This window comes from Trifolium pratense, linkage group LG2 (assembly GCF_020283565.1).
Source record: "Trifolium pratense cultivar HEN17-A07 linkage group LG2, ARS_RC_1.1, whole genome shotgun sequence".
Lineage (NCBI taxonomy): Eukaryota > Viridiplantae > Streptophyta > Magnoliopsida > Fabales > Fabaceae > Trifolium > Trifolium pratense.
In genome coordinates this window covers 60,038,268-60,062,470 of record NC_060060.1, presented here as the reverse complement: position 1 = coordinate 60,062,470, position 24,203 = coordinate 60,038,268, and the positions used below count along the sequence as shown (strand labels likewise).

The 24,203-nt window shown below is 30.1% G+C and overlaps 2 protein-coding genes and 1 non-coding gene across 4 annotated transcripts; 1 reads left to right on the top strand and 2 right to left on the bottom strand.

Annotated features, from left to right (window-relative positions):
• Window positions 1–4,715: 4,715 nt before the first annotated feature.
• LOC123909266 (pentatricopeptide repeat-containing protein At3g02650, mitochondrial) lies at window positions 4,716–6,832 on the bottom strand. The gene has a single exon (XM_045960079.1). It carries the CDS (start codon window positions 6,625–6,627, stop codon window positions 4,900–4,902), a length of 1,728 nt encoding a protein of 575 aa, XP_045816035.1. The 5' UTR covers window positions 6,628–6,832; the 3' UTR covers window positions 4,716–4,899.
• Window positions 6,833–8,548: 1,716 nt separating this feature from the next.
• LOC123909265 (zinc finger protein CONSTANS-LIKE 1) lies at window positions 8,549–12,423 on the bottom strand. Of its 2 annotated transcripts, XM_045960077.1 has the most exons (5): window positions 12,064–12,331; window positions 10,894–10,983; window positions 9,605–10,096; window positions 9,366–9,503; window positions 8,549–9,168 (listed from the first exon to the last, which is right to left on the bottom strand). In XM_045960077.1, the coding sequence occupies exons 3-5, from the start codon at window positions 10,070–10,072 to the stop codon at window positions 9,079–9,081; spliced, it is 696 nt and encodes a 231-aa protein (XP_045816033.1). In that variant the 5' UTR covers window positions 10,073–10,096; window positions 10,894–10,983; window positions 12,064–12,331; the 3' UTR covers window positions 8,549–9,078. The 2 variants fall into 2 exon arrangements, with proteins under 2 accessions (XP_045816033.1, XP_045816032.1); XM_045960076.1 differs by lacking the exon at window positions 10,894–10,983 and having other exon boundaries at window positions 12,064–12,423.
• An 8,881-nt stretch (window positions 12,424–21,304) lies between these two features.
• Window positions 21,305–21,377, top strand: TRNAA-CGC. The gene has a single exon. It is a non-coding gene; the product is annotated as a tRNA-Ala (tRNA).
• Window positions 21,378–24,203: the final 2,826 nt, after the last annotated feature.

The window sequence follows — 24,203 nt, the reverse complement described above, 5'->3', positions numbered from 1 at the left end:
ACAAACATGATAACTATTATATCATGTTTTTAATACACACTTGCTCATAATAATATGATAAGATATATAAAATATTTAAATGACAAAATTACCCTTGTAAATCAATTGTTGTTTTTTTAAAATTATTTTGTAATACTTTGAATTTTTTAAATAAAAAATATAAATAAGTAATCAAATAAATTTATATAGTTTTAAATAAAAAAATATGAGAAAATAAAAAAGTTTAATTTTTTATATGAATCATGATCAAATAAATAACTTAATGATATATACATGTTAGATAAGCTAAATAAATATATGATATATCTCATACGTAAATAATAAAAATACCATTGCAAAATAATTATATTTAATTTCTTATAAAATTTAAATTAATATCCATATTTTACGATTTTTTAATAATTAGTTTACTTTAAAAATATTGTAATTTTAGTATAATTTTGATTTTTTTAGATTATGTAAATTACAAAATTACCCTTGTGAGAAAATCACATGTATATTTAAAAATTAATTATTTTATTATTAATTTACTATCAAATTATTTTATTATTTATATTTTATTAATTTTCATTTTTTTTATTTTAAAATATATTTTATAGAATAAATCAGTAAAAAAAATAAAATTATCCTATCCTGCTGGTAACCCAGCTCAAATTCAGGACAAGAATTTTAACTAGAGAGACAGGATAGGATAAGCTACAGGATTAACTTATCATATCCTGCTGTGTCACCAAACACTGGACTGAAACAGGATATGATACAGTTATCCTATCCTGTCTCTTATCCTGTGCACCAAACAGACCCTTAAACTAAGAGTCTGTTTAATTTAGTTTTGGTTTTTAGTTTTTAAATATTGATTTGCATATCTATTTTTAAAATCAATTTTTAAGATTTTTTTTATAATAAAAAAAAATCTGCTTGGTACATTTAGTCTTAAAAACTGTTTTGAAGATGGAAAATTTAAAAACTTGTTTGGTAAATGTATTTTGAAAAGTAAACTATATAAAACTTGCTTAATACATAATTCACTTTTTTCTTAATTATTAGTATCTTTTAATATCTCATCTTCCAAATAAGAAACATAATATTTTTTCATAAATTAAATTATACACAAAAGTATTAGTGGAGTGATACATTTAAAGTAATTTTTCAACAAGTTCTGACTCAACCGACAAAATATTCATATTGTTAGATCTAACGTCTTCATCCAGTTTAACCCGAGGATCTTGCATGTGTTTGTGTGTGTTTCAGACTTTCAGTGCTATTTGCCACTTTGTCTAACACCACAAATTAAAAAAAAAGTAATTAAAACAAGTGGTTAGGTTTAAGTAGTTAATGAGCTCCAAAGAACGAAATGTTCAAAAGAATTCAAGTTTGGCGGGACAATTTTTTTCAAATTTATTTACATCGTGGATGAACTAGGAACACTACAAGAGTTGTAGGAGTTCAGAAGCAAAATGAAATAGCTAACATTACAAATGAAATAGCTACGCCAAGAACACAAATGAAACGAACAGCACAGAATCTAGTGACTAATCTTATCATATGTACAAGCAAAATGCAGATGACGATGAGTCAATGAATCGCAAAAACGAGGCAACATCCTAAACTACAAGAGCTGTAGGAGTTCAGAAGGAGAATAGGGGAGAGGTAGAAAGGAGAAAAGAGACAAACACATAAGTGCTATTTCTCCCAAGGGCCTGCTGATTCATTTATATACATGTCAACAAGTTTTCCATATCCTACTGAAAAAAGAATACCTAATCACAAAACTAAATGACCAGCATCCTTGTGATGACCATGTTAGCATATATAACTAACTGATGCACACATGCCACTGCTTACCAAGTGCAAGACATCAGTGCAGTTGCTAAGGGGAACAATTACACAGCTTAGGGGTAACAATATAGTGTGCATATGAAATTGAAATTCCAGAAATAAAACACAGAAAAGTGATGTAAAACACCAAACTGAAGCATGCAGGAAATACTCTCATCTTTGCGATCTCCGCACAATCAGACCAACACTGCAAATCGAAACAAGACCTTAAAAGGAAAGGTTATTTTAACATTTGCAGAACTGCGAGCAACAGGACTCCACTCCGTCCATAAATATGCTTTTAATATTGCACACAGATTTTAACATTTCAAAGCTTATCATTAGCAAGGCAGTTATAAAAAACAACTAAGCAATTGCAAAACCATTATGACAGCTACCACATGGCAGCACAACCTCAAAATCCACAAATTGTAACAAATCAAAAACCAGTGTCAAATTTGTACATCAACACCACAAAATTAACCAAATGAGAGCCACTGATACTGCATAATTATTATTTGCATAACATAAGAAGAAATGAGAGGAAAAGGCAACTGCTATCACTGAAATCACATTCGAATAGATAAGATTTTGTATCTCCACAACTGCTAATACAAAAAAAAGTAGTAACCTAATATTATATTACGCTGTAAAAGAGTTTGTATGAAAGCTACCATTAGCACAGTTATGAAAGACTATCAAAGAACAATTATGCTGTATGCACACCATTATGACAGATACTGGCGGCTACCACATGACATAATGACCATAAAATCAATAAATTGTCCTAAATGAGAACCATAATAAATAAAAAAACTGTGTCAAATTTGTATATCAGCAGCATAAATTTTACCAGATGTAGTAAGAGCCATTAACACTGCTTAAGTGTTACCCATAGTAGAAATGAGAGGAAACAGCAAATGCCATCATAAAAATACATCCTATAATAGATCAGAATATAAGATACTGATTTCCTCACAACTGCTAATACAAAAAATAAACATAATGATGACGACGTAATACCAAAACATTAACTCATGCCCTAAAAGTAACTCATGTCCTAGTAATACAAAATCAACATCACCACCAGAAGTCCAGAACAGAAATCAGTAAGATGCAAATTCTCATCAGAATTTGGCATATCAGCAGAACTTCAAAACAAGCATAAACAGAACCTTAAATTCTCATCAGAATTCACTTTACTCTAGCAAATTCAGATTTCCACAAATTCTGATGAGAATTCACTTTACCATTTACCTTAAATTCTCATCAGAATTCACTTTACTCTAGAAAACACCACCCCTTTAACAATGTTATTCAAATGAACCTGATATGATATATATCTCCCACACTTGATATCCAAAACCCTCCATCGTTATTGCCAAGAACAATAAAAAATCACATGAAAAAGGAACAAGCAAAAGTCATAAGATGGAACAAACAAATCAAACGCAGGTAACAAGGAACCTAAATGACTTCCTGCATTTAAGAGCAGAGAGCGACAAGATGAGATTTGGGTTGCAGAGCTTGGAGAGAATTGTGAGGGTTCACTTGGATTGGATACGAGCGTTGCAAGGGTTCAGTGTGATTTGTGTTTTGGTTCAGCTAGGAAGCGAGAGTTGCGGGAGGGAGGTCTGCATGTTTAGTGTATTTGGTCATAAGCTTTCAGGAATTCATAAGCTTGTTAGTGGAGCTTATGAAAACAGCTTACGGGAGCTCATAATCTCTTGTGGTATTTTCTGCCAAACAGTTCCATAAGCACTTACTTCAGTAGATAAGCCCAAATAAGTAAATTCAAAAACAGTCCCTTGGTATGCCAAAATTCTCAATGCCACTTAAAAGAGTCTGGTCAAGTGATCTATTAAAGAAAAAAGGATATTGACGTCTCAACTATGGCAGGTAAAAATTGTTAATAACTTAGAAGCAGACATAAAAGAGAGAAATCAACAGAAATCCATGACTGCTCCAAGGACAACAATAAAAGTGGGTGGTTTTTTACGAGTTAGTTGAGATTAATTATACTCATAGATGCTGCTAACCAACGCTAAATGTGAGCAGATTCGCTTCACTATCACCGTATCAAATGAATAACTGCTTAGTTAAATTAACCATTGAAAATGAGTATTTGGAAGAAAATGGTTTGAAGAAAGAGGAATCAATGAACAATGCAATGGGAGTCAGAAAGGAAAAAAAGAAGAAAAACCAAGCCTTGCTCAGAAGAAAAATCAAGTAAAGAAAAGGGAAGAATGTGAAATCTCTCTAGACGTGGCTCGAGCTATCCAAATATCATATAGATTATTAGGCTTCCATTGCAGTTCATTTTGATTACCTACTAAAATAAAGCTCTTACTCTTCCAATTTCAAAATGCATGTATGATAAGAAAGAAGAGTGTTGCAGATTTTGTGCTTTCCGCGTGACAATACTGACTATGACCATACACAGATACAACTAAAAATAATTAAGAGAAGTTCATTAGGTGACCTATAAGAGCAACAACAAAAAAGTATTCCACTTTAACTGTATATATTGCACTTTAACTGTATATCGCCATAGTATACTTCCTGCAGATGCATTAAGTAACTTCCACTCAATTAAATTACCATGTCACACTTTAAGCTACAGCCTAATAGTTATACAAAGAATACACATTTAACTGAAAATGGAACATGCAATACCAGCAATAATAAAAATAAATGAACAGGAAATATGAGAACAGGCAGTTGTAAAAAGATTGAAGTTTTTATTGCATGCAACACTAATCATGAGCATATATATTTGAAAAGGACATAAGAAAAAAGCACTGAAACAGAACAATCTAAGTGCTATGTATTGTTATTATCTACCATTGATTAGCGAAAAATAAAGAAATATGATTATACTAGTGGCAACATTAAACTGGAGGAAATAATAAGTTTGATTATAACAAAAAAGACCGGTAAGAGATGTCAAACTCATCCACAATCACTTCAGAAAATTTCCCCTATCAGTATTTTTTGGCATGGAGATTTTAACCTAATAATAAAAGAATTACAAATACCATGTTTCTGACGTTAACGTCACAACGTCACACCGTATAATGTTTAGGACACTAAAGTGTCGTTTTGAGCCTCCACGGCCTCCTTTTCTGCCTCCTTAACAGCTCTAACTAGGGCCCTAGTGATGCCCTTGAGATGTAAACCTTTTTCTTTCATTTCTTCTTGCAGTTTTTCTGCTCTTTCCCAATCCAAAGCCTTCAAGCAGAGAGACTGGATCAGCTTCTCGTATTCGTGGGCAGAAGCACGTTCACCAAAATCCTTCATCTCAGGCAACAACTCCAAAGCCTCATCAAATTGTTCCAATTTGCAATATCCACGGATTATAGCGTGATACATTACAGGGCTTAACTTTAAATGATTCTTTTTAGCTTCTTCCAAGATCTTCCTAGCCTCTTCCATCTCGCCTCTATTCGAATAAGCACTAGCAATAACAGAATATGTGTAAACATCTGGTTTCAAACCCCTACTCTCAAGTAGCCTCAACATCTCCACAGCCTTTCCCATTTCCCCCACTTGGGAATAACCAGTAATAACAAAATTGAAAACAGCATTTCCCGGAGGTGGACCATCAGCAATCATTTTCAAAACTAACTCCTTGGCTGAATCAACATCTTTAATCCTACACAAAGCTCGAACAACAGCCGTAAACGGCTTGATTGCGCGTCTCCTCCTCTCCGTAGGGATATCATTCAACACCTCCAAAGCTAGTTGTACAGTTTCATTTTTGTGAGATAGATTTTTTACTAAAAAATTAACAGAAGACAAAGGTGGATACTTCTTATTCTCTATTGCTGCCGTATACACTGCATGAGCTTCTTTAGCCTTTTCACCCTTACACAGACAAGACAGTATTCCGCCGATTTTTTCACCACCAGGAATTATCTGTGCATCAAGCATCTTCTGACACACAGAACAAGCCAAATCAAAGTCCGATCTCCTAGAAAGAACTCCAATTGTATAGTAATAAGTATCTGCATCAGGTACACATCGAAACAACTCAAATTTTTCAAATGCCTCTAACGCAGCCTTCCCTTTTCCCAATTTCGAGAATGAACGTATCAACTCATTAAGAATAGTTACATTGACAACACCGTCCTCTTTCTCCCCAATTTCCTTCACCAAATCCCAAAGAGAGTATACATCTTTGTCCGTTAACGAACCACCACTGTTGCATATCATAACAAAAGGTTCTACAACTTGGGTAGTGACTTCAAGTGAATTCTCCTTCCAAGCCCACTTAAAAAACCTCACAAGATTCTCAACGAAAACCGTTTCAATTGTTTCAATAGCTTTGATAACAAAATCTTGATTTAAACTCAAATTCAATTGATCAAGAGAAGACTCAAACGACCCATCAGCACTACTCTGCAAAAGAGACACCACTTTCTCCAATTTTTCTTCATCAATCTGATACACTTGTTGTTCCTCATCAATTTCTCCAACTTTCTCCACTAATTCTATCCCATTACCAAATTCATCAACATCATCATTTTCTACCCTAATTCCGTGAACAGCAAAATCCCCATTTTCAAGGTCGGTTTTTGAATCAATTGGAACATCATTTTCGGTAGCAATTTGATTAGATAAGAATCTGGGGTTGTTAATAGTGTTGGAAAGATATGAAATTTGAGGAAAACCTAAGGAATTAGAAGTTGTTGAATTTGTGGGGTTTAGAATCAAATTAGAGAGAGGAACCTGAATTTGTGAACCATAGTTGGCATTGTAGTTGCGAAGAACAGCACATCTTTGTCTTGCAAGTATTGACCTCCACATTTTGGATGAACGGCGACGGTAATCTGACTCCGGCGGCTGCAAGGTTGATAACACTGAAAGTAAGTAACGAGAATCAAAAGAAGGAAGAAAGATAGGGTACAGTACAGGGACAAGATTGGGATATTCAAATTTTGGGAAGGGTATTTTACTATTTTTATCTTCGCTGCTACACTGACTCAATGAGTGTGTAAACAACACAACCGATTTAATCGAGTAAACTCTCAAATACCCCTGAAATTTTAAAATTCGTCAAATATTTTTCTAAAATTTAGAAATAGGCAAATATTTTTTAAAATTATAAAAATTCAATCAAATTGTCCTTGACACTACCAGTCAGAGTTCACGTCGTCATGGAGTAATTTGATTTACGTTTTATAATTTTTGGGGGTATTTTGCCTATTTTCAAATTTCGGGGATATTTGACGAATTTTGAAATTTTAAGGGATATTTGGCGGTTACTCCAATTTAATCCGACTCAATATAAGAGGAAAATACGTAGCATGGGTACTCCTAAAATGGTGAAGTACCCGTATCAGGTACGTACCAGTACCAGATACTCATGGTACTCATATGGTACACACCGATTCCGTACCCATTTTTATTTGGTTGATTTATGATAATAAATACGGAAAAAACATATTGGTTGTTGAAAAATCTGTTAAAATATTATAATTTTTTATTATATTTCAATTATCTCTCATTTTTTATGAAAATAGTTGAGACGGTGGACTAAAAAATTAAATCTTCAAAGCATGATGATAATAATTCACTTAAAAATAATTTTTCTAATATTTTATATTGACGTACCCGTACCTTAAATTTTCTAAAAATGTTGTACCGCATACCAGTACCAGTACGGGATACCGGTACCGTACCCGTACATAGGAGGAAACCGACTCCAGCACCACCACTTAATTTATATATTTATTAAATAAATTTATTTATTATTTTTTTTACATTTAATAATAAATTTATTAGAGTTGGTAAAATTGATTTAGCGATGTGTGAAAATTACGGATACCCATAACTGATCCATAATTTAAGTTTGGGCTCCGGTAACTGCTATAATTTGGATATTAATTTAGTTTATATTATCCAATTCCTCCATCCAAACGCACTCTTAGAGAATTCTAATTGCTATTTCTTTGAACCATGTAATCTTGACTGGTAATTTTTATGGATTATGAAATTAGTTCCAGTCAATTATTCCTTGTGCTTATTACTTTACATAATTTGACCAATTGTGTGATGATTTTAATTGTTGATTTACTATGAGAATATAGATTAATTGCGGACTTAAGAATAATCGTTCAATTAATATTCTCTCTAGAGATATTAGAGTGTTAATTGAGATTGAGGGATTAACATTTTTAAAAATCTCACTTAATGATAAACCTTCCTAAGAGATTAGGAGTTTATGATTAAGAGAGAGTATTAAGATCCAAGAGATTCGACATAATAACTTTGTTAATCCAATCATGAAATTAATTTAGTAATCGATCAAAGTACTACGGATTACCAAATGATATACAATTAGATGAATCGAAGGATCCAATTGCCTCTTAATCAATTGTTAAATTTCGAATTTACTTGCTAAACAAATTGAATACAAATGAAATCGCCCTAATTTTACTATTTTGTTCTTCTAATTAATATGTTCAATAGCATTGTTAAAAATTAAGCACAATTCCGGTGATTCGATAACTCGTATTAGTTACGATAATTGGTACACTTGTAATAAGGTTTTGGCGCCGTTACCGGGGATTGAATTATTTTTGAACTTCTAGAAATATTTTTGAACTTTTAAATAAAGAATGTCGTAATCTGATGTCCAAATACCATCAGGTAATCTAATATAATATGATTTAATAAGTAAATTTATAAAATTTATATCCTATAAAAAAACTGCTAAAAAACGAAATGTGTAAGTATATCAATTATCAATTATTATTTTAATACTGCATAACCATAGATCCTAACCATTGACTAATATAATTAGTAATTACACATTTTTTCCCCCACCATTTCATGCAATTCAGTTTCTCAATTGTGTACCTAGCATTTTTCAAGATATTGTAATTTGACACACATAGATTCATATGAACATGGGATTGGAGCACTTTTTTACCCCTCACTCTTATTGAACAAACTTATTTACATATCTGAAACTAGAACTTAAAGATACTCTAAGAAACTTGACACCTACTTTATTTCACAATTGCTTGTTCAACTTATCCAACTCCTCCACCAGATATATTACAATTCTAAGTGTATGCTTGGTATTAGGTTGATGATATGTCAGAATCACAGTGACCCATGGTGATTTTTCAAAGACTACAGAGTGTAGCTTCTACAAAATCATAGTAGATCACCGTGATTTTGATGCATCCACCGTAATACCAAACATATTATGCTGAGCTCTTCATTCATATATCTTGATCAGATAAATGATCATTCCCTATTTGCCTCAGATTCTTCATTCTTTGCAAATCTTCCGCGGATTCTTGGTTGACTATCAGCTAGAGCCTTCCTGCAAGCATACTGAAAACCAATCCAAATCATCATTTCGGTTTTTAAAAAAAAACCTGTTCATAATTGCATGTTTAGAAGCTTCAGAAGTTGAGATAATGACTTAAGGTCGTGTACTATAAGCAGGAAGCATTTACCAAATAGTAACATTTCAAGGCTTTCTATTTATGTGATTTTCTAACATATTAGAAAACTTGTAGTTAAACTACCTTGATTTTCCTCCCAAAATTCCTCTTTGCCTTCTTGTTCCTGTATCTCGAGAGCTTTTGTAGGCGCTCCTCGCTGCTAGTAAAAAAGGGCCTCTCTCGGGGAGATTCGACAGTGTTCATATTACCGTTGCCAAGAGTCTGTCCCAAAAACACAAACAATCCAATATACTATCAGTAAATCACTACATTTTGGCAGGTTCAATAGAATATGCACAATAAGACCAGTTAAATTGTTATGCCTTTATATCTCCTTCACTAAATGATCTCCTCATGCCATAAACTGCATCAAAATCTATTTCCGAGACACCGAGGAAAGCAGGCTTGATTGCAGCAGATCCATGCATCCAGTACATTGAGCTTAAACATCCTGAGCTGACACTCTTCGATAATGTCATGTCAGGAAGTTGTTTGTTTTCTTGAATTGTGTTCTCATCAATGCTCAATAGTGGAACCTTGATTTCAAGAATCTCAGACAGTGGTGACTCCATTGCGGTCTTTTCGAATAGATCCTTTTTGCAATCATAGAATACATCGCTGAGAAGTTGTTCGTTTTGAAGAATAGAAATATCTGCAGATTTTACATCCTCGCCACAAGATATCATTGAGATCGCCGATGTCATAGGATCCATCTCAATGCCTGACTCTTCGACAATCAGTTCAGGTGCTTTGAACAGATCTCCTTCAGCTGCAAAATCATACTCGGACATTGCAGAAAACTGAAAAAGGTCACCCTGCATTAACAAGACATATCCACAAACACACAAAAAAGTGATTAAAAGATGAATTAAAGCATGGCTTGTCAATGGAATTCAGACCGTATAGACACTATTTCTCAACTTTTATAAAAAGAGAAGAAAAAGAAAAACAAGTGGGACGGAGACAGAGAGAATCTCTCTGCGATAGTGAGGCGACAGGAAAAGCATGTCAGTAAAAGAACTGAGAAATGCTTTCATAAAGTTTCAAGCACAATCATAAAAGATCAAGTATTTATTATCCAAACAGATAAAAGATGAAGAAAAAAAATTATTTTGAACTTTTTTACTTTAGTACAAATCATACTGTTTAGCAGAAGTTTTGCATGAATTAAAGGTATCAATACATACTCAGCTAAACCTTCATATGAAAAGAAACAACTAACTAGTTATATGAATTGGAAATAGATTACTGGTTTCATATTCAAAGCCCGCGAATTCATGTTGTTAGCATATTGGTGGTCGTTGTTGAATGGAAATTTGGCGGTCAAGATTTCAAGATCGTATTTTAGATTTTAAAACAAAATCAAAATCTACATCGAAACTTAGACTGTCAAATCTCGATCCAACGTCCACCGATGTGCTAACTGCGTGAATGTGTAGGATTGTTGACTACATGCAATCCGAATTCCACTATTTTCACCTAAAACATTAACAATTAGAAGCATCTTGTTGAATAAAAAACCGACTTGTAGGGTGAGGATTGCCCTCACTTAAAAACATATATTAAGGCATCTCTCAAAAGACTTGGTGCGTGGATATAAATAGTGGGTGACCTGATTAGAAACCTGAAAGCAGGTGGCCCAACAGATCGTAAAGGAGGCTCCGATACCATCTTCGAATAGAGAGTTGAGCGTAACTTAACCCTACAAAACCGGTTTGTAAGGTAAGGGTTATCCTCACTTATAAACATATATTCAAGTCATCTCGCAACCTATGTGAGACTCTTGAAGGTTGAAGAACAAACATACTGCAAAGGCTTAAAATCCTAACCATTTCAATTATTTAATGTTGTGCTGCAAAAAGCATACTTGTAAATCCTTACACTCAAGGTGGATACTCTCCTTTGACCAAAATTAGGAAGTGGATTAGTCAAGGCACTAAACCAAACTCCTAGCCTCAAAAACATCATTTGAAATTCTTAATGACCACTTTAATCATTAATTAATTCAATATGAACAGAAATAGAAACAACCTTTCTTCAACAATCTATATTTAGTGCGCAACAATACCATAGAGAAATGATTTAATTAAGCATTAACAAACCCTTTTCACTACCTTCTTTTTCTTCTGTCCTTATTTTAAAGAAGCCAAACGAATAATAAGCCTTTTTTACTTTTCAGTGCAGCACAAAAAAAAAGACAAACCCCACTATAAACTCTTAAAAAATGGAAGGAAAATTATACAACACGGAACTATCACATAAGAGAATATTTCCCTTTTATGCTCAATTTTATTTCCTTTTTTAATACTTTTTCAGATCCACCACATGAACACAAATCCAGCTGTTTTCACTTCTGTTACTACTCTGCGAAAAAAACATTGAACATTCAAAACAGTTTAATGAGCTCAAAGTGGTTAACGAACTCCCTCTAGGACGAATTGTTTGGGGAACCTGAGTTTGATTCCTGGTGGGACAATTCTTGGTCAGACTTTACTTATGTGACGGCCCAACTCTGAATTATTGGAGTCCCCATCTCCTAGGAACCAGAGGTTAATACTTAATACCAAAACAGTTTAATCAGTTAATTTATCTTCTTCAGCTTCATAGTATATATTTATCAATTAAACAAGTAACCAAAACAAAAAATGAAGTGAAAATTTGGACATATAAGTAATTCAATTTAAATTCTAGAATACATAGACCCAACTTTAAAGTTTCAAAATTTATTGAATATAAAGAAAAACCCATCAAAGAAATGTAGAGATAGAGAAAGAGAAGGCACCATTGATGCATTGAACTTCTGGGTTTGGCAATACTCTTCAAGTTGATGAAGCTCTTGTGAGAAATTGTGTAGATATGACCATGGAAAAAGAAGACCATTTTCTCTATACATTTTTGCAACACAAAAACACTCATTAAACACTCTTCTTATACTTGAGAGAGAGAAAGAAAGAAAAAGCAACAAAGTGATGAATTAGGCTAAGCAAAGATAGAAAAGTTGCATTATTAATATATGAAGAAAAAGAAAAAACAAAATTGGGAGTAAACAAACATTTGTTGATGTTTATTTAGAGGACTTTGGAAGCATGATGTAACAGATATAAAATAAAGACAAAATAAGAAATAGACGACACCATGTTATAATCTAAGTGTCCCCAATGTTCTTGTCAAGAACTTTATAATGAAAATATCGAAAGGAAGTGTATTATTTTATTAAATAGATGTTTTTGTAGTATTATATAATTGCAAATGGTAGAGATAGATGAATTGAATATGGAAATATGAGTGGAGTGTGGGCACAAGTGGGTAGGGGGGGCTGCTGGAACACAACAGTGATAATCACTCACTCTCAGTGAGTACTATAGGTCACGGCAGTGTAGGACCACCAGGAGTTTAGGGCTGTACTGAGTGAGGTCATAAATCTCAATTGTCATTGTACTTTAATTGCGTGTTTGGATTTGTTGCGATGTGAATTAAGTTTAACATTAGTTGAAATAGTAGAGGTTGAACAATATATAAAAGAGATGACTCATGAACCTAATAACTTAAAGTTTTGGATAAAAGTGTGATATCAAAGTCCAATATGTTTATCTAAGTCTAATGCAGTGAGGGTCCTCTCACGGCCCAACAAGATCTACGTTTGTTTCAAAATCACGACAATTGTACAACAGTATTTCAATATATGTTTGCCGTGAAAATTTTCAAGCTATAAATCCAAACTTATGTGTTACATGGAAAGGTGCCGCGATTTTACCTACGCGAAAATGAACAACACAACCAAACACATGCTAAATAATAAATAATAGTAGGATATAAACAATAAGTTTTACAAAATGTTGAAGGTAAATCCTAAAGTTATAAATTCAAGCTTCAACATTGATGTGGAAATTTGCCGCGTTTTTGCTATTAAAGTGAAAATCCATTGCACAACCAATTACAGACCCTAAATAAAACCAAATAACAAATGAAACACAATGGAAGCATTTCTGCAAATTTTGACACCATGGATATCACTTCGTGCTTCAGCATATTTGATAAGAGCCTCTGCATATAAATAAATATGGAGAGAGGGGATCCCCTTGACGAATGCCGAGAGTAACAGGTCCTACCAGCCTATCATTCACAATAACGCTATAATCCACCGACTCTACAAACATCATGATCCAAAACACCCACCAAGTACAAAAACCCATATTAATCATGATACCTCTAAGATAGTCTCGGTCGATCGGGGAATAGGCCTTGCTAATATCTTGCTCGAGCGCAACATCACCCACTTTTGGACTTCATATAGTGGACTACCTCAATGGCTACCATGGCATTGTCCAAAATTGACCTATATAGAACGAAAGCTGATTGAGAATTAGAAACACATTTGTCAAGAACATATTTAAGTCTATTCCCCATGACTATAATTTTTTATTTTACCATTTTACCTTGTAGGACTAATTTTGTTCTACCGTGGTCAAATTTCGTGAGGAATATAGTTTATAGTTTCATGCTAACAATTGATTAACAAAAATGTGTAAATTTTTCAGGTCAAAATAGAGTAACAGTACGACAAAATTGAATGTCTATTGTTGGTCTTTTGGTGTTAGCTTGTCCATTTCTATATTTGTTATCATCAACATCACACAACATGTCGTATAATTGTATAAGAATTTGTCATATTTCAATCAAACTTCTCCATGATTGTATTGTCAATGACTTTATTTCCACTCAAAAACTACTACTAATAAGATAAGTTTCTCTAACCACATGTATATACATCCGATCATCTAGAAAATTGAAACATTGACAAATGCACAAATTTAAATAAGCTCCAATATTCATACTCACGTCTAATGTTGCTCATGTTATGGGTTCATTATACATCGTGTGTCTTTAATTTGGCTTAATATCATGTTAAATAAGTTTACTTGCATCTCACCAAAAATTTGATTCAAAAAATTAAGAGTTTCCGCACATTTATATAATCAATGGTTACAAAATTTGAACAATGAAACCATTAGGTTGAGTCTAGTGATAACTGGTAAGGAATTTACATAGTATGCATGAAGTCATAAGTTCGATATCTTCATTGACTCTATTATAAAAAAATAAATAAAAAAAATTGAACAATAAAAGTTGTACCTCCTCAATTAGTTTGTGTGTTACCGTCAAAAAGAAAATAAAAGAGAGATAGGTACCGTCAATTTGTCTATGTAACACAAAATATAAATTAAGGTAACGTAATAATAATTATATTTTTTGTCAAAATGTAGTAATCATAATAATATTAATATTAATAATGATTAAAAAACAGAAAATTGCAACTTGATTAAACTATTGAAACCCCTTAAAATTGATAACTGCATTTACGGTAAATTAAGAAAACTTTATTGAAAAATAAAACACAAACATATGGGAACAAGGATGAAAATTGATAAACATCAAATAAACTTAAAGAGTCGATCATTAATTAATTCAGTAGTGATTGACGCTGAACTTGGTAGGGAAGACCGCAGTTCCATCCCTACAATTACGATCGGGAAGAGATTGAAACCACATGATATCGGAATTGACCTTCAAACTAAATTAGACGGTCTAATCTTCTATCATGGAACTCGTAGATTTTGATAAAATTGACTTCACATTTCTATTACTAACTATTCCATAAAACAAAAAATACACAAATGAAGCTATCATTTGAATTATTATCTCTAGATTTTGGAATTTTGCGTCCGAAAATGAGTCTAGTAGAAAATACAAAAATCTATCACTTTCTCAACTATAATTATGGGTTTATATGAATTATGAAGAGCAAAATGACCATTTAGGAGAAAACGACAATAGGCAAAGGGTCCTTTGCATGATCAATATACTTTACATGGAATTTGGAAAGGGACAGGTGGAAAATAGTGGCACGTGTCTTGACATGGTTGCTGTATATTATGGGTAATAATTACTAAAATTATTTAAACTAGGGATAAACCCCTGCGTTGCACGGTTTGATTAAAATATAAAATTAAAATATTTTTATAAATAAAAAATAATAATTGCGATAACTATAATCACATATAGTTAAATAATAGATATTATTTTAAAATATGATTATATTTAATATTAGTATATGAGTAAAAAAAAAATTGTTTAGAAATATTAGATTTTTTATTAATTTATATCGTAGTTTGTTTACATTTTAATGTAATAGATCTTTTATAATATTTCATAAGTTTGAAAGGATGTATCATTTTTTATTTTATTAGTGTAATAATATAAGATTTTAGTTTTCTTTATATGAGTTACAATTTTATAGTCAAATGTCACTTTATTTTTTATTTTTGATGTATCTCTTATTTTATTATTTTCAATAAGAGTTGGAGGCATACCTAATTATACTTGTAGACAATATTGCTCATGAGAAATGTTAAAAAAAGTTTTGATTATAGAATATGATTCATGTATGGTGGCTTTGACTATTTGTTCCACGTGTTCTCATTTTTTGAAAATTATGTATCAAATAGCATATTTTGCTTACTACGTTCTATGCAATTTAAGGTTCCAAATAGCTTATCTACTTACTCATCTCTCGTTTTCTTGGAGTTTATTCTCACTTATTCACTTGGTGAAATTTTATTCCAACTTTATTAGTCCCAATTTTTTAGTCAATTGTTTGGTTCACTTTTTTTTTTTTGCTTGGTCCTTTTGTTTTTGGTTTGTTTTTCTTTTTCTTGGTGAGGTTTGTGTCTCTTCAAAATTATTGTTAGTTTTTGTCCCTCTTATTTAATATTTTCTTGAACATTTATTTTCTTATTATATTATATAAACTTGAATATTTATTGTTGTCAATATATAAGTTTGGACGAAGATTTTATATATTTGAATTTTGGTTAAGGTAAAGAAAGTCTTATAGATGAATTTAAGATTTAACATGTGTCATCTTCTTATTTGCTTAAAAAAATGTCATCTTATTCTTATAAATATTCTACTATTTTATTTTCAGCCGTAACGTAAACATTCTTTTAGAATATGTACTTAATTTATCCAAAAAGTTATATTATTATGTAAATTAAATTAATAATTTTTGAATTATTGGTGAATTTTAGTTGTGTGTAAATATGTTTAAATATATGTGTGATTATATTTTCTAAATATATGTAAATATATTTTAACATCTACGGTTTTAATAATTTCTAAAATTTATTTTGACAAATGAGCATCAACAATTTTTATTTAATAATTTTTGTCTTTTTTTAATTTAATTTAGAAAGTTTTTAGTACAATTCTAAGTGGGAGGAAAAAGTATTTAGCACAATTTCTAAACTAACATGTTTTTAGCACAATTCTTTTCATCGATTCATTTTATGGTTGTAAGAATAAGATGGCATGCGTAGATTAAAATAGGACCGTCCATTAAAATTCATATATACTCATATTGAACCATCCAGATTTAGGCAAGTGTTATACGATAAATGCATGAAGATTATATATTTGGACAACCTCTAAGTCAATTTGAATCAATATAACTTCTTGCATGTATTACAATTATAAGAACCGCAAGACTTGAGTGTCAACTACAAAAAAAAAAAACTTATTTTAATTTCTACTTTGTTTTTATTTCTATATTTCTCTTGATCGAGATCAAGTAGATCACATACACATTGTAGACAATATAGTATTTAAAAATGAGACACATATTGACAAAATATGTGTCAAAATGTGTCAAAAACAATGAGACACATACTTATATTTCTAAATTATTTGGATTGTCCTCTTTTAATTGAATTCCTCCAACATCAATATACCCTCGATCTATATAAATTTTAAGGCACTTCAAAATCAATAAATAGAAGTCTCTTTTATCCTCTTCAACTTATTCACATGAAAATAATTAATTATATTTCCATTAATCAACAATTTTTTATACAAATCTTTTACCTTATATAAAATAATAAATGAAAAAGAAAATAAGAAACAAATAAGCTAAAACATTAGACTAATAAAATAATAAATGAAAAAGAAAAGTTGTCTAATTACAAACATTATATCAATAAAAAAAAATGATGGTTTACAAACTGCCATTAGAGTTAAATACACATCCTTACATGAGGTGTCATTTCATAGGCTTTATAAGGAGCAAAGATGCAACGTAAGCAAAAATATAAGTATGTTTTATCCTGTTCTCCTCCTTCACATGAAAAAATAGTCATATTCATATTAATCGATTAAACTCAAAGTTTAATTAATCATCGAACAAAACACCGGTTGATATTTAAAAAAATATCCAACCTAAAAAAGAAATAAAAAAATGATTAGAGATGTTCTAAACTCAGAGTAATAGAAAAATTTCAATTTACAAACATATTAATAGGCAACTATCACATATATGTATATCAATTTCTTAATCAATCACATGTAGAAATACCTGATATTCTAAGAGGTTAGACACCATCACATACCAAGGACAAAAACCAATATACTTATGATGTAACTATATATATATGCACAAATAGCTTTTAAATCAATTCAAGACACTATAATGTGTAACTTTAAGATATGGAAGGTGAAGATGCATAACTTTTTCTCATGGAGATGTTAGACAAAGAAACCATAGAGTTTTTGTCATGAGATAGATAAATTAAAATTTTGTTAAAACATAGAAGGTAGACTTCCTGGTATGGTGGTGGTGATAATTAACTTTTGGGTTAACTTTATATAGAGTTTGTGTTTGATAATTAGCTAAATTTACATATTCAATATTAGTGTCTCCAAGAATTTTTTGTTTTCAATTGCATTAATAGGAAATTGTAACATACAATATATATTTTAATAAGATATTGCAATGCAATTAAAACAATAACATGATGTATCATTCCACCTTTCATTACTTGCAATTCATTTTTGTCTCAATTCAACAACAATAAATTGTGTTAGTTTTTTTTTAATATATTATTATTGTTTATTATTTATTATTAGAGTAACTCTATTATATGAAATATGAAAAGGTTTTAATAAAGATTGTAGACTTTTCTTATAGAGTGTCACATCATCACAATAACTTATATGTCTAAGTAGAGTCATGAAATTAGAAGTATGATCCCTTTGGTTTCAAGCAATCCCTTCTAAACAATATAAGTAATGAAGAATGATCCCTTTTTAATTCATTTAGTATTGAAAGAATATATTTCAAGCAAGAGAGACACACGTTTTTTTTATTATTAAATTCAGTTCTTTAAGGGATTGATCAAAGAGGTTTGAAATATCAAAGTGAGTCACTTGCTTGAAATATAATGATTCCTTTTTTTATTAGTATTGAAAGAATTCCAATAGTCATGAATATTTTGTGGTTATATAAATCTTATATATTAGTTGGTCCATTTTAATTTAAGAATTTTTCATTTTAGTTAGTTGGTCCCTTGTAAGAAGTTATATAGTGATAATTTGATATATTGATAATTAAAATAAAAATGATTTAATTAAAGATAATTAAAATTAAAATGATTTAATTAAAGGAGATGATGAAAATGTTATATAGTGATAATTTGATATATTGATAATTAAAATTAAAATGATTTAATTAAAGATAATTAAAATTAAAATAATTTAATTAAAGGAAATGATGAAAATGTTTTTTAATAGAGATTGTAAACTTTTCTTATAGAGTGCCACATCATCAAAATACTTGATTGTGAGCAACTCAACATTCCTTTTACTTGTAAAAGAAGATTTTAAGGCACTTCAAAATCAATAAAAAGAAGTCTCTTTTATCTTCTTCAACTTATTTACATGAAAAAAATTAATTATATTCCCATTAATCAACAATTTTTTATACAAATCTTTTACCTTATATAAAATAATAAATGAAAAAGAAAATAAGAAACAAATAAGCTAAAACATTAGACTAATAAAATAATAAATGAAAAAGAAAAGTTGTCTAATTACAAACATTATATCAATTAAAAAAAATGATGGTTTACAAACTGCCATTAGAGTTAAATACACATCCTTACATGAGGTGTCATTTCATAGGCTTTATAAGGAGCAAGGATGCAACGTAAGCAAAAATAGAAGTATGTTTTATCCTGTTCTCATCCTTCACATGAAAAAATAGTCATATTCATATTAATCGATTCAACTCAAAGTTTAATTAATCATCGAAAAAAACACCGGTTGATATTTTAAAAAATATCCAACCTAAAAAAGAAATATAAAAAATGATTAGAGATGTTCCAAACTCAGATTAATAGAAAAATTTCAATTTACAAACATATTAATAGGCAACTATCACATATATGTATATCAATTTCTTAATCAATCACATGTAGACATACCTGATATTCTAAGAGGTTAGACACCATCACCTACCAAGACAAAAACCAATATACTTACGATGTAACTATATATATGCACACAATAGCTTTTAAATCAATTCAAGACACTATAATGTGTAACTATAACATATGGAAGGTGAAGATGCATAACTTTTTCTCATGGAGATGTTAGACAAATAAACCATAGAGTTTTTGCCATGAGATAGACAAATTAAAATTTTGTTAAAACATAGAAGGTAGACTTCCTGATATGGTGGTGGTGATAATTAGCTTTTGGGTTAACTTTATATAGAGCTTGTGTTTGATAATTAGCTAAATTTACATATTCAATATTAGTGTCTCAAAGAATTCTTTGTTTTCAATTGCATTAATAGGGAATTGTAACATACAATATATATTTTAATATATTATTATTATTATTAGAGTAACTCTATTATATGAAATATGAAAAGGTTTTAATAGAGATTATAAACTTTTCTTATAGAGTGTCACATCATCACAATGCATGCTTGTGAGCAACTCAACAACTAAAGTATTTTTTTTTTCATAAAATTTATTTTGTCAAGCATGAATTTTTTTTGAGGAGTAATTTTTTTATTTGGTTTATTTATTTAAAGTAAATTTTTGCAAATTGCAAATCATATTTACACATGCGTGATTTATATTTTATGTTTGGTAGTGTAAAATATGAAAGAGCATATATCTATTCATTGTTCTTTTTGTAATTTGTCTTTTTTTTTCTTCTTTTCTTTCTTTCATTATTATTGGGAGCCATTATTATTGTAACATATAGATAATTACTTTGGAGGATGAATGGACACACAAAATAAATTGTGGGACAAATTTTAAATAGATATGAGAAGTTCTCTAAAGCATGCCACATCATCACAATGAAGGCCTATGAGCAATTCAACCTTCCTTTTACTAGTAAAAGATTTAGAGTTGCGTTATTTTGCTCAAACATATATTTTACATCAAATTTTAAGAATAAACTATATGATCAACACAATTTAGATATATGTTTTTTTTTTTTTGAGTAAAAAGAAAAAAGAAGAAAGAGTATATATATTTTAAAAAAGACAAGTTGTTAATTAACCACAACTCAGTAAGTTGTTAATACAATTGATGTTCAAATGTACATGAGAAAATTAATTAAAAATTATGATTAATGATATCAAGACATTTTACTTAAGTTGTTGATGAAATACACTAGTAAATTATTCGGGAGAATTCGGGTTTAGTTTAGATGGAATAATTATCCGTTTTAATATCTACGATTGCACGGCAAAATCTATTTTAGTTTATCAAATTAACAAAATTGAAATGTATATGTTTCTTAAGGTTTACTTAGCTAATCTTTTGACAAATTATAAATAAAAGAAAGTGATTAATTGAAACATATGATAAATTATTCATAGGAATTCTTTGACTTGTAAAACTGATATGATGTTTGAATTCACCCTTAATATTTTTACTACTAATTTATATATGACAATTTCAATCACACTAACCACAGAAAAAATAATCTGTATTAAAAAAAGAGTACAATAAACGTTCATTAGTTGTTGATAAAGATAGTTAGAATTGTTTTCTCATAGAAAAAAGAAAGAAAGATAGTTAGGTTTGTTGTGTCAAATTTTGGCTGTGTCTAGTGATTTGATAATGAATTACTAATCTATATTATATATTTCACTAACATACAAACACAAAGGGGTTGTAGCTCATATGGTAGAGCGCTCGCTTCGCATGCGAGAGGCACGGGGTTCGATTCCCCGCAACTCCACGATATGATAATTTTGATATTTTTAATTCTGTCTTTCATTTGGGTTCCATTGGGCTTCTACTGGATGGGTTGAATTTGGCCCATCTAAGTCTGTGGTCCAACTTTACATGCACAGTTGTGTCTTGCAAAAAATAAATTTCATGCAAAACTTTTTTTTTTTAGATTATATATCCATTTTTTGGGTAAAAAATTATAAATTCATTTTAGTTTTTAAATAAATTATTAGTTTTACATTTGATTTTGTTTTCATATAATTTTAACATGAGTTTATAAATATAAGTAATCTTTCACTTTGCAGTAGAATTAAGTTAGATCACACTCCTAATTTTTTTTGGTTACAAGATCACACTCCTAATTTTAATATGGTAAACTATTGGGCATGAGGGATTTTAATTATTGTTTTCTAAAAAACATAATAATACCTAAATTTATTTTGAGATTATTTCATTTGCCGGATAAAGCAAGAGATATGATATTATCAGTCAAAGAGGTTTTTATTTTGGTTTACAGTCAAAGAGATTAATTATTCACTGAAATTTATATGAGTAAATTCTTTGTTTTTGATGTTTCAATCAAACCGATATAAATTATGTTACTATTACAATAAAATAAACGAGGATAGTCATTGATTTATACTTCAAAATAATAACATATATCATCATTGAATTTTTAAATATTTTTTAAGTTCTAGTCTATGATGAACAACTTGTAAGAATTGTATATTAGAATTTTCCATAAAATTATGTGTATGTTTGAATTCGTGAATCAATTGTTGTGGTTTGATGTTTAAAAGGAAACTAGTTTAAAGACCCATGCATTTGAGTTTGTCACTATATTAATGTAGAAAATTTATTTTAAATTAAATGTCTAATAATTTGTTATATAATATTTTTAAAATATAAGTGGATTTATTGTGTTAATTATTTCTTCTAAATTTATTTATTCAATTTTTTATGTTTGAGTGACAAATAATGGTCCCATGTATATTTTTAATAAAAAATTAGAAATTTTATTAGGAATATTTAGGGTAATTTAGTAAGTTTGATACTAATAAACTTTATTATATTATTATTAATTTGGTTTCCTATTTTTATGTATAGATTTTTATTAGGAAAATTGTTTTTTTATAAGAAACACTAAATAAATTTACTATTTATTAAATACACAATTTTATTTGCAGCCTTATAAAAAAAATTAAATCAAATAAATGTACTAAAAAAAATGAAATAATTCATTTAGATAGACATATTTAAGCCTATGTAAAAAATAAAAATACAGCTGCGCATCACAGTTGTCCCGATTTCACGCGGCGTTTGTGACCGTTGGGGAAACCCTAATTCTTCTTATATAAACTTTTGCGCCGTTTTCATTCAATCATTCATTCATTAACTTTCACAACATAGTTTCTTCATCAATCAATCACTTATAATTCAATTTCACAACATAGTTTCTTCATCGCTTTCAAGAACCATCGCTGTCTGTTCCTTCATCGTTGCTGTTCCTTTCTGATCTGTTTGCATAAGATCTGCTGTTCGATCAATTGAGAGACCCAACAACTGAAGTTCATCGCTCACTCACCCATTGCTTTCATTTCATCGTTGTGTTCCTTCATCGTTGTTGTTCCTTTCTGATCTGTTTGCATAAGATCTGCTGTTCGATCAATTGAGAGACCCAACAACTGAAGTTCATCGCTCACTCACCCATTGCTTTCATTTCATCGTTGTGTTCATCGCTGAGAGACACAATCAATTGAAGTTCCTTACTTTGTTCATCGCTGTTCATCGCTTTCCTTCCTTGGTTCAATTAGGTAAAGTTTTCATCTTTCTTTAATTTCTTCTTCTTTTCTTTCTTTCTTTCTTTCTTTCTTTAATTTCATCCCTTCAATTCAATTACTTATGCAATTTATTTATTCATTCTTTATTTTCAGACTCTTTCCTCCTTCTACTTTCTACCCTCTTCCCTCACTCACTCTCACTTTCCATTATTCATTCATTACAATCCATTCATTCATTATTCTATTTCATTCATTCATTCATTCATTCATTCATTCATTCATTCATTCATTCATTCATTCATTCATTCATTCATTCATTCATTCATTGCAAATATGAACCTTTGCACTACTAACATTCCATCATTCTCCGCTGGGCTTAGAGTACTTGCAGTCGATCATGACACCGATGATCTCTACACTATTCACCACATTTGCAATCAATTACACTATCAAGGTACTTACTTTCTCACTCACTCACACACCATAATTATTATTATTATTATTATTATTATTATTATTATTATTAATGTGGATAAGTTAGATGATCAGAGTTCGAACACCGGCTCCCTATATATAACTAGTATCCAGACCCGTGCCAAGCACGAGTAAAAACACATTTGTAGATTTATTGACTTATAAATAATATACTTTACTTCAAACTGAAAAATTAAAATTTTAATTGTTAATAGAAGATAATTAACGACAACTACATAAATATTTATAATCATATAAAATTTATTAATTAAAATAACAACCTGTGATAAAAAAAAACTAACCGTAAAATTTATGTACAGTGTCATAGATCTTCTTAAGGAAGATTCCTATAGTTAGTATTTTTTCTTATCAAATTAAAAATATATCATAATATTTGTTTATATTATTCTCCACTAAAAGAATCGTAAAGTTGATTGAAAATATATGGAAGAGACTTTGAGGTTTCTAAAAAGGCTTTGAGGTGAATTTGAATTACAAAAAAAAAGTTTGTGTAACAATATATGAGTAGAAATATAGAGTACAATATAAATAACAAAAAAAACCGATTCCCGTATTAA

Coding starts and splice junctions, on each gene's coding strand:
- LOC123909266 (XM_045960079.1), bottom strand. CDS start 6,627: ATGTGGAGGTCAATACTTGCAAGACAAAGATGTGCTGTTCTTCGCAAC.
- LOC123909265 (XM_045960076.1), bottom strand. CDS start 12,174: ATGTATAGAGAAAATGGTCTTCTTTTTCCATGGTCATATCTACACAAT. Junction 10,097..12,063: donor AGAAGTTCAATGCATCAATG/GTGCCTTCTCTT, acceptor TTGTTAATGCAG/GGTGACCTTTTTCAGTTTTC. Junction 9,504..9,604: donor TTAGTGAAGGAGATATAAAG/GCATAACAATTT, acceptor TTTTTGGGACAG/ACTCTTGGCAACGGTAATAT.